At 40.6% G+C, this 13,844-nt stretch overlaps 1 protein-coding gene across 1 annotated transcript in view; it reads right to left on the bottom strand.

Annotated features, from left to right (window-relative positions):
• Positions 1 to 13,844, bottom strand: part of pde11a (phosphodiesterase 11a) — a 261,414-nt gene that overhangs the window by 16,795 nt on the left and 230,775 nt on the right. Inside the window, exon 19 of the mRNA XM_063050094.1 lies at positions 4,203 to 4,286. Coding sequence (XP_062906164.1) covers positions 4,203 to 4,286 — 84 coding nt within the window. The remainder of the gene's footprint in view (positions 1 to 4,202; positions 4,287 to 13,844) is intronic.

The following is a 13,844-nucleotide window of genomic DNA, read 5'->3' as shown; positions in this document are numbered from 1 at the left end:
CACTTCAGGTCGAGACAGTTCTGAAGAAGGGTCTCCACCCGAAACATGGCCGCTTTCTTCCTCCATGGATGCTGCCTGACCTGCTGAGTCCCTCCAACATTTTGAGAGCAATGTTAAAGATATCCTGGTAGGTTAATTAACGAGAGCAGAATTACCTTTTGGTTTTGACAAGCAGCAAAAAAATTTAAAGCAGTCATGTGAGAGAGAGAGAGAGAGAATATGTAGGAGATCCACAGGGAAATAAGGTGAAGGGAATCAAATGGGAGAGATTGCTCTGCTGGGGCCAGCATGGACCTGATGAACATTTTAAAATTCACTTCTAACTGCATTATTCCCAGTAATGAACAGACTTTGACATGAAACATTATCTCCTTGGCCTCCTGAGTGTTTCCAACATTTTCTGATTTTATTTAAACTCTAACAACCTGGCTCCTTGGCCGTGATTGGGTGAGCGGCTCCCTAGTGATGTCATAGAGTAGGCGGGACTAGGCAGTCACTCACAGTATGGGACATTGACAATCACTGACCTCCCTCATCAGCGCTCAGGGAAGTCTTGTTTGACATTCAGAAGAGTGTATCTTATCCCATCCTTGTCAGTAATGACATAAAATTAGTTGGCAAAAATACATTTAACGGAGATTTTCTCATTTACTTGAAGCTAACAAAGTAATAATTATTTTATTATGCTGAATTGTTGCAAATTAATAGTTACACTATTGAGGCTGAGGCTCGGTAAAACCAACATTTCAGTAATCCACCCTTTTGCTCTTTAGCAGGAGCAATCCTTCATGATTTCCTTTGAATCCTTGTCCTTTTATAAATCATTATTTCAGTCTGTCTGAACTTTGCTTTTGAGAAATCCTGAACAGCGATGGAATAAACGGAGTTAAGAAGTTCAATGTCAAAAGCAGACTGGCCATTAACCAGTATCCATACTTCTATTTTGTAATTGGCCGTTTCTCAAAAGTGAAGATGTTCAGTAATGTCTAAATCCAATTAAACAAATATACTTAGACACCACATGAAGCTCCTAAAAAGCTTAGTATTTCATTTAATATTACTAAAGATCCTCTCACCACTCCAGGGGCTCAGATTCATCCTGACTGTAGTGACTACCTGAAAACAAACTTCTCTCCAAATCTAAAAAGCACTTTTAATCCTTTATTACAAACCAACAATAACATCGTTTGACTTTTCCGTACTTCATGTCAAAATAATCGGATCAAATTCAAGTAACACACACACACAAGACTGAAGGAACTCAGCAGGTCGGGCAGCATCAATGGAAAAAAGTACAGTTGAAATGTTTCAGGCCGAGACCCTTCCTCTGGACTGTAGGATCTCGGCCCGACACATCGACTGTACTCTTTTCCATAGATCCTTCCTGGCCTGCTGAGTTCCTCCAGCATTTTGTGTGTGTTGCTTAGATTTCCAGCATCTGCAGATCTTCTCTTGTGTGTGGGTCAAATTCAAACAAGGACAAATGGTCAAAGACAAGTGGTCAGTGAAAAATACTCACTCCCTCTCTTTGCCACCAAACAGGTGAATAGGCAACTATATTCATTTATTTTAACCACCATACAATGCCACGTGCCACCCTGCTAACCACTGCCCAAACCCACATGACAAATTACCTTAACCCAGAGTGAAGATGTGCAACATAAATTAAATACAGACAGACAATAAGTAGATGGCTCCTACACTGACATTGGGTACTGTCTCTGTGGAGTTTTCCTGTCCTCTGCAAAGTGAGTTTGCTCCAGGTGTCCCAGTTTTAGTCTTCATCACAGATGTGTAAGCCAGCTGGTAGTGTAGTGGTATCAACACTGGACTTCGAGGCAAATGGTCCCAAGTTCAAATCCGGCCGGCTTCTTGCACGTTTTCCATCCGTGCTGGGTTGAGCGTTGAGCTAGCCCTCGTAAAAAAAGGCAAAATACTACAGAAAGGGCAAAAACGCCATCCAATGTGCCACAAACCATGAGGAGGAACAACAACAACAAGAAGATGTATATTAATTTGCTCCTTGATGTATGTTAATAATAAAAAGAAGGTGAATTGATGGGCATGTGTGAGAGCGAATGAGTTGCAGGAAACAATGAGAAATGGAACATTATATTTAGAATATTTACTAGCCACAGCAGTTGATGCTGCTCTAGAACAAGGAGGTGATTTGTAACTAGTTGTTCTGCAACTTGAGTTAAACCAGCTGGATGTAAAGATTTGTCAAGTGTACGTTGAAATGCATTGTTTGTGTCAAATCAGACCAGTGAGGATCGTGCTGTGGCAGCTGGCAAGTGTCGCCACATTCCTGGCCCCACATAACTTGCCCACACTTTACTACCCATAATCCTAACCATAGATCTTTGGAATGTGGGTGAGAACTGGAGCGCGCAGAGGAACAGGGAAAGCGTACAAACTCATTACAGACAGCGGTGAGAATTAACCCCCAGTTGGTGATTACTGGAACTGTAAAGCACTTGCACTAACTGCCACGCTGCTGTTATGAAGTAGAACTAGCCCCTCTACCTCCCCTCCCCTGCTATAAGATCTTTCCGAGAATCACAGAATGGATCAAACACAAGGCCTTTATGCTGGGCTGTGGGGTAGGTGAAGTGGGAATGTTTATTTTTTTTTCACTTTGGCATGGTGATTGCTTGGAATTCTCTGCCCTAGAGATCTGAGAAGACTCAGTCACCGAGCTGATCCAACAAACACCAACAATTAATTCAGCACCAGGTTGACCAGCACCTGAACCTCTGGAGAAAAGCCTGGATATAATCTTCTTGCAAATAATACTCCAGCCAGACAAAAAAGTGAACATTGCTAACAAGATATTCTGTTGAGATTTCAGAGCTTTAAGTGTTCAAAACAAACACTCCCTTTGGGAAAATATTAAATTAAATGCCAGCGAAGACATTATGTCCTCTTTGAAATTGAATCTCTTGACAGTGTTGGTACATCTCGTGAGACATGAAAAGAACAGCAAGTGGCCTGGAATGGAAGGTAATCCCACTACAGACTGCCCAAAGGAAAAAAAAACACTTTTCTGTTCAATAGTATGATTGTGCTTTGTAAATTTATCAACTTTCTGACAGAAGACTGATTCTATGATCTTGGCTTGCATGACTAATTGTACCTGTTATGGTTAGAATTTTGAGCATTGCATTCTTCTCAAAGTTTTGTTAAATGATAGTCACTAACCTATTTGAATCGATGTAGAACTGATTAGACTGCTAGCTGCAACCCAGGCATATTATGAGGGGAGATCATTTGTACTCTGCAGTGTGCTGAATATTACAGTGGAGCATGTGGTCAAGTCCCTTCTCAGAAAGATACATCAACTGGCGTGTAAGGAGAAAGCTTTCCATTAAGTAATAAAAACTCAGCTGGAAACGCTGTCCGTACATTTTTTAAAGTTTAATTGTGCCCAGAACGTGGTAAAAGATTTCTGCTTTGTTATACAATTATTTGCCTTGCCTGTCAACTTAAAATGGTTAGCTTTTAATATTGAGAATTCACCACAAGGTCTAACACATCAATAAAGTAAAAGCAGTGGCTGGTTACCTAGGAATCTTTGAAGATGAAGCACGTATAACTTGGGCAAAATATTTACTGCAAAGAGCAAAGATCATGTATCTTTAATCCTGCTTAGAAAAGACTGCTTAGTCATTGGCATGGAATCCAAGAGTTTAAGGGATAGTTTTTTTATGTGCTACTTTATAATTTTGAAAGAGAAAACTGATCAATAGTGCTTGCATGCACTATTCCTTTGCTGGGTTTGCTAATGATGTCAGCTATCACACTGTGCACATTTGATGTCAGTTCTTTAAGCTTCAAACATGCACACATCCTTGAAGATGCAGTGTGGGCGTAAAAAACAGTGTGTACCTGAACGAAGAAGGAGGGTTGCCTGTTTTTATCCTTACCTGAGCCACGATTGGGAAGTCACCCACTGAAATCTACCATTGACTCCTTTTATCATTACAGGGATTGGGCCAGATAGCTCCAGTCTTTCTCCAATTGTCTGCCAGAGAAAGGAGGTGACTGCCTTCATCTCTAAACCCCTGCTTGAAGGCAAAGCTGACGCAAATTTACCATAGTCATCCATGCAAGACAACTATTCCCTGTTGACCTCACAGAAGTAGAGCAGGAACCCATGCATTAATGCTCGAGTGAATATTCGAGAAGATCCAACATGTTACCTCATAAAGGGGAACACATATCCCATCGATCCATTCCAGCTGCAGTCTTGGAAGTTCATCTTTTCTGTTTCGGTCAAAGATGGCCTGGAAACAATAATAAATAATTACTCCTTCCTGCATATCTGGGAATCTGTTGAAATGTATCAAAGGTTCATTCCTGAGGTGGATGAGAACATAATAACGGGAGAGATTGAAAATGCAATGCATAATATACCCTGTGATTTATGAGAATAAAATGCATTGCTTTGAAACATATGAAATTCTTGGAGAGTTTAATAAGGTAGATAATTATATTTTCCTTGGCTGTGAAGTCTGGAATTGGTGGCTCACAAAACTGCAGGCAGTCGGGATTAAGATGAGAAAATGCAGTCCTCAGAGAATTGTAAGTCCTGAGAATTCTCCACAATTGGGGCATGGAGTCTCAGTCATTGTACAGATCAATGGAATTATGCTTACTAAGGGAATGGAGGGATGTGGAAAGATGGAATGGAATGGGATGTGAGGGTTGAATTTCTCAGTTCTTCTTTCATACACTAACCAAGGAATCAGCAAATCTCTTGGCTGCAGTTTAAAATAGATGGTTCTGGAGTAGCTCTCTGTGTGTTTGATTCTGATGGTAATAAAGATATTTCAGACTGCTAGGGAATATTCTAGAGTTATGGGAATATAGCAGATATTAATTCAAACAATAAAGAGTCTTAGGTTGTATAGTAAAATCCAAGCAGTTAATTGAAGTTAAAAGCTAAAGACTGCACATGCATCAGCCAAACAGTAAGGCAATAGGGTTGTGTTAATTGGCCTGCAGCTATCCAGACAACTATGGGTTTAAGTAATTTGCACCATTGTAAATAAATTCAGGGAAGTGGCCCAGCAAAGGTATTCAGAAGTGTCTCCCACTGTAGATATGCAATTCAAAGGAAGCATTGTCAACCCAAAGTAAACAGCATCGTTGGAGCTATTGAAACTGTATTGGATCACCTACTGTTACTATTGATCTTAAGGGTATAAAATGTAATGAGCCTTGAGTTTGTGAACCTCTACCAAGAGTGTCTCTAAAATGACGCCTGCTTGTTGTAGTGAATAGACTTTTACATCATCAGCTTCAGTGTCTCTCCATTGACTTCAATCACAGGCACAACACTGATATGATCCGATGCAAGCAACTCATTTCATTCAATGTTTCAATTGACATTTGACAATAAAACTAATCTAATCTTTACTCCTACGTTCCTTTGAATTACATATCTACAGTGGAAGGCATCTCTGAATGTTTGAATATCTTGACAGGGACACTTCACTGAATGTATTTACAATGCTACAAATTACATAAACCCATAGTTGCCTGGATTGATGCAGGCCAATGAACACAACCCCATTGTCTTAACATTTAGCTGATGCATTTGCAGTCTTTAGGTTGTGGGCCAGCCTGTGCTTTGAACTTAAATTTACTGCTTGCAATTTACAAAAAAACTGAAGACTGGTTGTTGTTTGAATTAATATTCGCTATATTCACATAACTCCAGAATACTCTGCAACAGGTAGTTTTGGGTTTGAACTGGGAAACTGCATTGGAAATATCTATGATTGTGTTGCTTATACTATAGTTCAAGTTTCTAAAAAATATTCCTGCATAACCATAAATGATCATTTTAATACGCAAATACAGCTGGGCAGTAACCATAATATTCTTCAAGTAAAATATATCAGAGTCAGGTTTAATATCACTGGCATATGCCATGACATTTGTTGAATTTGTGACAGTAGTACAATGCAATATATAATAGTGTAAAAGAAAAAAACTGAATTACAGTAAGTATATATATATTAAATAGTTAAATTAAATAAATATTGCACAAATAAAAATATAAAAGTAGTGAGGTAGCGTTCATGGGTTCAATATCCATTCAGACGTTGGTTGGCAGAGGGGACGAAGCTGTTTCTGAATCGTTGAGTGTGTGCTTTCAGACGCCTGTACCTCCTCCCTGCCTGATGGTAGCAATGAGAAGAGGCCATGTCCTGGGTGATGGGCGTCCTTAATGAAGGATGCCACCTTTCTGAGGCATCGCTCCTTGAAGATGTCCTAGATACTATGGAGGATAGTACCCCGATGGAGCTAAGTTTACAACTTCCTGCAGTTTATTTTGATCCTGTGAAGTAGTCACCACCAACCCCCCACCCCCATACCAGGTGGTGATGCAGCCTGTCAGAATACTCTCCACTGTACATCCGTAGAAGTTTCCTAATATGTTTGGTGACATACAAAATCTCCTCAAATTCCTAATGAAATATAGCTACTGCTGTGCCTTCTTTATACCTGCGTCGATATGTTGGGCCCAGGATAGATCCTCAAAGATGTTGACACCTAGGAACTCACTCTTTCCACCTCTGGTCCCTCTATGAGTGTGTGTTCCCTTGTCCTACCCTTTCTGAAGTCCACAGCAATGTTCCCTATAATTTGTAATGACCAGTGTGCGCAAAAATCTTGTGCTGTGCGATTTTTTTGCCCATTGACAACACGTGCATACTGAATTTTTAAGTGAAAGTGAAACTGAAGCTATTCTAAGGATAATGAACTACCAAGTCCAGTTTGTTGTTCATTGTTTAACGGAAATAAAATAACTGTCAATAAGAACATTGATCTCCTCTGGTAGATCATTTCTGGTCTTGTTCATCTGCACTCTCACAAACATACGTAGCAGGCACGTAGAGGATAACGAAGAATTTTCTTGCCAGAACTTTTATACACCGTCCATATGTAATTTGCTTGCTAAATGATGCTTTAAAAATCAAGTTTCCAAATATCACTCCACTACTTCCCACTTACAAATTCTCCAGCAACAATACATGTAGGTAACACCAGTTTCTGTATTGTACATTATATAAATATTTTTTGTAGCTGCACGTTCCTGATCTCATGAGCGGTTTCTCCTGCTTCATTAAGTAATCCCACTTTAAATGAATTAGCAGTTCTTTTGCACTTTATGTCCTTTGCTTTATTGGAACTTGGCATAGTGAATCAATAATTTCTTCAATAAAAACAGTATAAATAAGCCAGTTCTGAAATCTGCAGACAAATCATTGTAAACTCTACATTGTTAACACCGTCCAAATCAGAGACCAGAAAAGGAAATGAGATTGTATACGATCGTGAAATATACTTAACATACCAGCGAGGTAGGGGGAGACAACCTTTTGTGCGCAGTTTAAATCCCTAAATTCCTTTGTTCACTAGTAGCAAAAGATATGTGTGCACCCTGCCTTAAAGGGAATGTTGGTCCACAATCAGTTCTTTGGCCTCACTGACATTGAATACAAGGTTGTTGCTATGACACCACTCAACTAGCTGATATATCTCGCTCCTGTATGCCCTCTCATCTCCATCTGAAATTCTGCCAACCATAGTTGTGTATTCAGCAAATTTATAGATGGTATTTGAGCTGTGTGCCTAGCTACACAGCCATGGGTGTACAGAGAGTAAAGCAGTGGGCTAAGTACACATCCCTGTGGTATATCAGAGTTGCTTTTCAGCGAGGCAGAGATGTTATTTCTGATCCATTTAAGATTGGAAATACATTTAAGATTGGTAACCTGGTGCAGCTTTGTTAAATTAACTTAGCATAGATGCAACTTTTAAAAAATAGCTTTTAAAAACATTAAAATGTTTAGTGTGCTACCATCCAAGTAAGCTAAAATGAGTTTAAATATCTATAATGAAGCCTTTAGTTTCATTGATGTACACTCATCTGTTTCGTACTAAATTATATTTTTAATATTGGAGGAACATTTTTAATTTGCCGACTGTGTCTCTGCACCTAAACATGTTAGTCTACGGGGTGTGGCAATTTCAGTCAAGTGAATTAAATCTTAAAATAATATAAAAAGTTAACTGTAAAATCACTAACGCAAATGTGATTTACTCACAGCTACTATATGTCTTCTGTACTGGTTCAGTTGATTCCGTTCAGATTTTGCTGGTATTGCAATTATAAGAACAGAAATTTTACTGCCTTACAATTAGTGAAAGGAAATTTGCCTGGGAGTTCTTTTACAATACGTTAACAATGGATCAGAATCGGGTTTATTATCACTGTCTTATTTGACGTGAAATTTGTTAACTTGTAGTGGCAGTACAGTGCAAAGAGATAAATTTACTATAAATTACAAATTAAATAAAGTGTTCAATAATGGAACAATGAAGTGGTGTTGATGGGTTCATGAACCATTTAGAGAAGTAATGAGGGACTGGAAGAATCTATTTCTGAATCATTGAGTGTGGGTCTTCAGGCTCCACAACCCCCTCCCTGATGGCAATAACGATAAGAGGGCATGTACCAGATGGTGATAACCCTTAATGATGGATGCTGCCTTCTTAATGCACCACCTTTTGGAGATGTCCTCAGTGATGAGTGGGTTGTGCCTGTGACGGGGTCTAAAACCCATCTGTAGCCTCTTGTGATATTGCACGTTGGAGACTCCACACTAGGCAATAATACAGCCAGTCAGAACGTACTCCATCATACCTTTGTAGACATGAGCTAGAGTCTTTGGTGGTGTACTACATCTCTACAAAGACCTAACAAAGTAGAGCCACCTTCACGCCTTCTCCATGTTTGTCTCAATCTGTTGGGCCCAGGGCAGATCCTCTGAGATTTTGCTGCCCAGGCACTTAGAGCTGTTCACTCTTTCCATGACTGACCCATCAACGAGGAATGGCGTATGTTCTTCCAACTTCCCATTCCTGATCTATAATTAACCCTTGGCCTTGCTGACACTGAATGGGAGATTGTTGTGACACCACTCAACCAGCCAATCTGTCTCGCTCCTGTACACCTTTTCATTGCCATCTGAGATTTTACCAGCAACAGTGGTGTCATCTGTATTTATGGTCTGTGAGCTGTGCTTAGTCATGAGTGTAGAGAGGTAGAGCAGTGGGTTACGTATACCTGCTTGTGGTGTGCGTTGAGATGTCAATATAGGAGGTATACTGAGAGTACAGGTAACATGGTGGTGCTGTGGACAGTGAGAAATGTTGTCTAAGGTCACAGCAGGATATAGATGGAGAGATATGCGGAGCATTAGCAGATGAATTTTAATCCTGACAAGTGCAAGGTAACATACTTTGAGAACTCAGATAGTGGTAGGACATCTACAGTAAATGGTAGGGGTGCTAAAACAGAGGGATATTGGGATTGAAGTTTATAGTCCCCTATGAGTGGCAATACAGATAGAAAGGCCGTCAATATGGCTAGGCTCTGCTTCCTAAGTTGGGAGATATATAGTAATATAGAAATTAGGACTTTATTTTGCAGCTTTACAAAATTACTGTCAGATTGCACTTGGAGTAAGGTGTGCAGTTCTGGTCTCCACTGGAGAGAGCGCAGAGGAGATTCATCAGAAGGTTCCTTGAATTGGAGAACTTTAGTTATGGGGAGAGACTGGATAGGCTGGGTATATTTTCTCTGAAATGGAAAAGGCTGAAAGTGACCAGATAGAAGCACAAAAATTTTTGAGAGGTATAGATAGGGTAGATAGAATCTTTTTCCTATGATAGGGAAATTTCTACTGTATCTATGTTCGTTTGTTTGTTATGTACCATGTTGTATGACGTGGGTGATCGTGGTCTTTCTATGACCATGATTGTTTTGGCAGATTTTTGTACAGAAGTGGTTTGCCATTGCCTTCTTCTGGGCAGTGTCTTTACAAGACAGGTGACCCCAGCCATTTGCAATACTTTACAGAGGTTGTCTGCCGGGCATTAGTGATCGTGTAACCAGGACTTGTGATCTGCACCAGCTGCTCATATGACCATCCACCACCTGCTCCCATGGCTTCACATGACCCTGATATAGGTGGTAGGGGGGTGGAGGAGGTAGGGGAGGTAACATAAAGATTTTTACTCCTCATGTATGTGAAGGATGTAAGAAATAAAGTCAATTCAATTCAAAGTAGGTGGTACACCTTGCCCAGAGGTGCCCTGCAGACTGGCAGAGGGAAGAAGCACCTTACATCTCATTTAGTAGAGATGTGTCTCCACCCTGCCATCTATGTTAGGGGTATCAAAATCGGGAGGGAATTAGCTTAAGGTGAAAGGAAAGAGTTATAAACGAGTACAGGGGAAAGGTTTTCTTTTATGCAGTTGGTTGGTATCTGGAATTTGCTGCCAGAGGAGATGGTAAAATCAGAGACAATCACTACACCTCAGAGGTACTTAGGGAGGCATTCAAGCAGGCAAGGCACAGAAGGATATGATTCTAATGTGGGCAAGTAGGATTATTGTAGATGGACAGAAAGGTTGACATGTACTTGATAGGCTGAAGGGATGGTTTTTCTACTGTATGAGTCGATAACTCTAATAGAAAATATAAACGCTATATGCTCTGAAGCACAGTTCAAGGAAATGCATCAGAGAAAACAGAAGGATTGTAGGTCAGATCCAAAGTCGTGGTAGAGGAAATGTAGGGATACTCTTGGGACATAAGGTGGAGGGAAAAGTTTTAGGAGGGAAAACCAGAGGGCAGAGTAGCCAAAACAGCATCAGCGTGGTAAGTCAGGCCTAACCCAGGACTGTACAAGCAGATCATATGAGTATGCCTGGAGAAGATTAATGAATGAATGGAACAGAGAAACCTGAAGTGATGGATAACAGTTTCTAAATCACTACACTGGGCCACTGGAATGGGGACAGGCTTTGAAGAGTGGCAACGTATAGGTTGCTGTGACGGGATTCAGATAGAAGGAAGGGCAGTGGAGAAGTCAACTCTAAAAATGATAAGACTGGGTTTCACTGGAAAAGGGAGAAGAACCAGGCTTTAGAAACGAGAGGTTGCAAATTGGCTAACATTTAAAAGAGTTGCGTTTAACAGTTTGCTAAAGTTCCCCACCTCTGAACTTGGTCTTAGGTGGTCAGAGGACTCTTCAGGTGCCTTTGAAGGCTGGAGGCACCTTCATGCTACTAGGAAATGACAAGGAGTGCTTGCAGAGTGCAGGATGAACATCTATCTCAGATTAACAAGTGTAAATGAAACTAGGCTTTGAATTAAACAGACCTACAAAGCAATGAAAGATTAACAGGAAAAGGAACAAACTTAAAATGCTACAGGAAGAATGAAGTTTTCTGTGAAACACAAGGTTCAGAAAGAGACTGGGAGGAGCCTGATATTCTTAGTATATTTCTATGTAAATAGATTACCTGTAGATGACAATGCCATTATACATGTGACAAAAACACGTGTTACATGTTAATCTACTATGCAATGTTTCCCCATGCCCTGCAGTTGCCGGGTTTTACAGAGACGGCTCCACAAGACTGACTCACGGACCAACACTCAATATACTACAACTAATATCAAAGATAGTCATGCCAACTGATATATTTTTCAGAAGAACTTGACAGCTTGAAGAAATACTTCAAAGCACCTACTCAGAATTGATGATTGACTAAGAGCAGAGAACCTCAATACTCTACACTCGGAGAGAAGAGAGCATTGAAGTTTGGCTGGATATGAAGTAAGCTGGTAATTAAGAGAATAAAAAAGACAAGAAGTGGTAGTCTGTAGCATGGAGAGAATGCTAATAACAGAATAAAACACACAGGATGGGTGAACGTAGGGAAGAGAATGCTTAAGCACAGTCATCCAAAACCAGGGTCTTAAATCCAAGCTACAAATGCATCGGATGTGAGTAGGTTAGATGGACAGGCAAACCACATCAAATAAGATAGGAAAATGTGATGACTAAAATGTAAGGAATTATTACATAATTTGCAGATCATTACACACAGGGCAGGAAACTCAAAACTGAATCCAGGAAGCCAGGAGATGGGGAGCAAGCCCACGATTAACTCCATCTCTCATCGGTCTCGCCAACTAAAGCGCCAAGGAAGATTGAAATCATCGAGGAGAGAGCAGGTGTTTAGTGCTGTCCATCGGCCTCCCACTCACTGCTGCCAGAGGAGGGTATCTGACTGTGGCAGTCTCTCTCTCGCTTTCTCTCTCTCTCTGCTCCTGAGGGAAGGTCCTTGCGTTCGAGTGATCTCTCTCTCCCTCCCTCGAAGCTGTCGGCAGGTGGTGACGGAGCAAGGTTCGTTTGACATGGAGGATTTGGACTCTAATTCGGGTTTATGATGTGCTCTAGTTTTCAGTTCTGATTCTGGTCACTTTTTTTCCTTCTACTTCTGGGTGATTTTTAAATTGGGGCAGCCTGCAGATAATGAACAGTGAGCTAAACTGTACTGAAATATGCCTTTTGATTTAGTGTTTTATACTCTCTGTTTTCACTCTCTCTTTGCTGCCGTTTGCACGTGGGGGAGGAGAGGGGGTTGATGTTTGATGTTTTTTGAATGGGTTGGTTCCATGGTTTTCTTTGTTTTGTGACTGTCTGTGGGGACGATGAGTATCAGGGTTGTATACCACACACATACTTTGATAATAAATGTACTTTGAAACTTTGAATCTCAGGAAAGTATTAATATTTCACCAAAAAAAATCAATGCTGGGAAAATTTCATAATCCAACAAAGGAAGACCGAGGGATGGAGAAACAAAAACAGATTATAAATACTTCGTACTTTCTATGACTTTATGTACATGGATGGTTGGGGTATGGCACGCCATGGTCCCGGTGCAGGTCAATGGGAGTAGGCAGATTAAACGGTTCGGCATAGACTTGATGGGCTGAAGGACCTGTTTCTGTACTGTACTTTTCTATGACTCTGCGACTCTAAGTACTTCTACAGGTAGGAATAAAAAAGGAAAGGATAAGCCAAAGTTAATATGGGTTCCTTACCGATTGAAGCAGGTGAAATATATTAGGGAATAAAGAAATTGCATCTATCGTCACAAAACAAGACTCAGCAAATTTATCAGAAACTGCAGACATCCAGTGTAGGGGAAAAAAGTATGTTAAGAGAAATAGCTCTGGAGAAATAAATTAGATGGGAGAGCAATGAACCCCAGGGCCCCGATGTCCTGCGTTCTGGGTTTGCAGGAGGTGACTATGCAGAGGATGGGTGCACTGGTTATCTTCACCAGAAATTCCACGCAATCTAGGGTAGTTCCCACAGATTGTAAGGAAGCAAATGTAACCCCACTGTTTAAGGATGGAAAGAGAAAGAAAAAACAGGAGAATGGTTAAGCCTGCCATCAATAATGGGGAAAATATTTAAACCTGTTATTCAGGAAGGCACTTTGAAAATAGTAACATGACTGGGCCGGGCCATTGTGAATTTATGAAAAGGAAACCCTATTTAACAAATCTAATAGAGTTTTCTGCTGGATTGGGCATTAGTTACGGGAGGTAGGGATAAACCTGACATTTTTGTCTTGGGATACTGTGACTAACTGGGTTCCACCGGGGTATTGTTGGAGCTCCAGCTGTTGACAGCCTGTATCAATGATCTGACTGAGGGGATCAGATGTAATATATCCAAGCTGCTGATTACACAGAGCCGGGGAGCAATGTGAACCAGGAAAGGCCAAAGTGGAGCCTCGGGGAGGTAGATTTGTTAAGTCAATGTGTGGGGCCTTATAGATGAAGTACATTGTAGAAAATTGCGAAGTCATCCAATTTGGCAGATAAACAAAATCTGGAACTCTTATTAAATGCTGTTAAATGTACCTTGAAAGGTGATGGGATTCAGAATGAT

Source organism: Mobula hypostoma, chromosome 6, assembly GCF_963921235.1.
Source record: "Mobula hypostoma chromosome 6, sMobHyp1.1, whole genome shotgun sequence".
Lineage (NCBI taxonomy): Eukaryota > Metazoa > Chordata > Chondrichthyes > Myliobatiformes > Myliobatidae > Mobula > Mobula hypostoma.
This window is presented reverse-complemented; position numbering and strand designations above follow the sequence as displayed.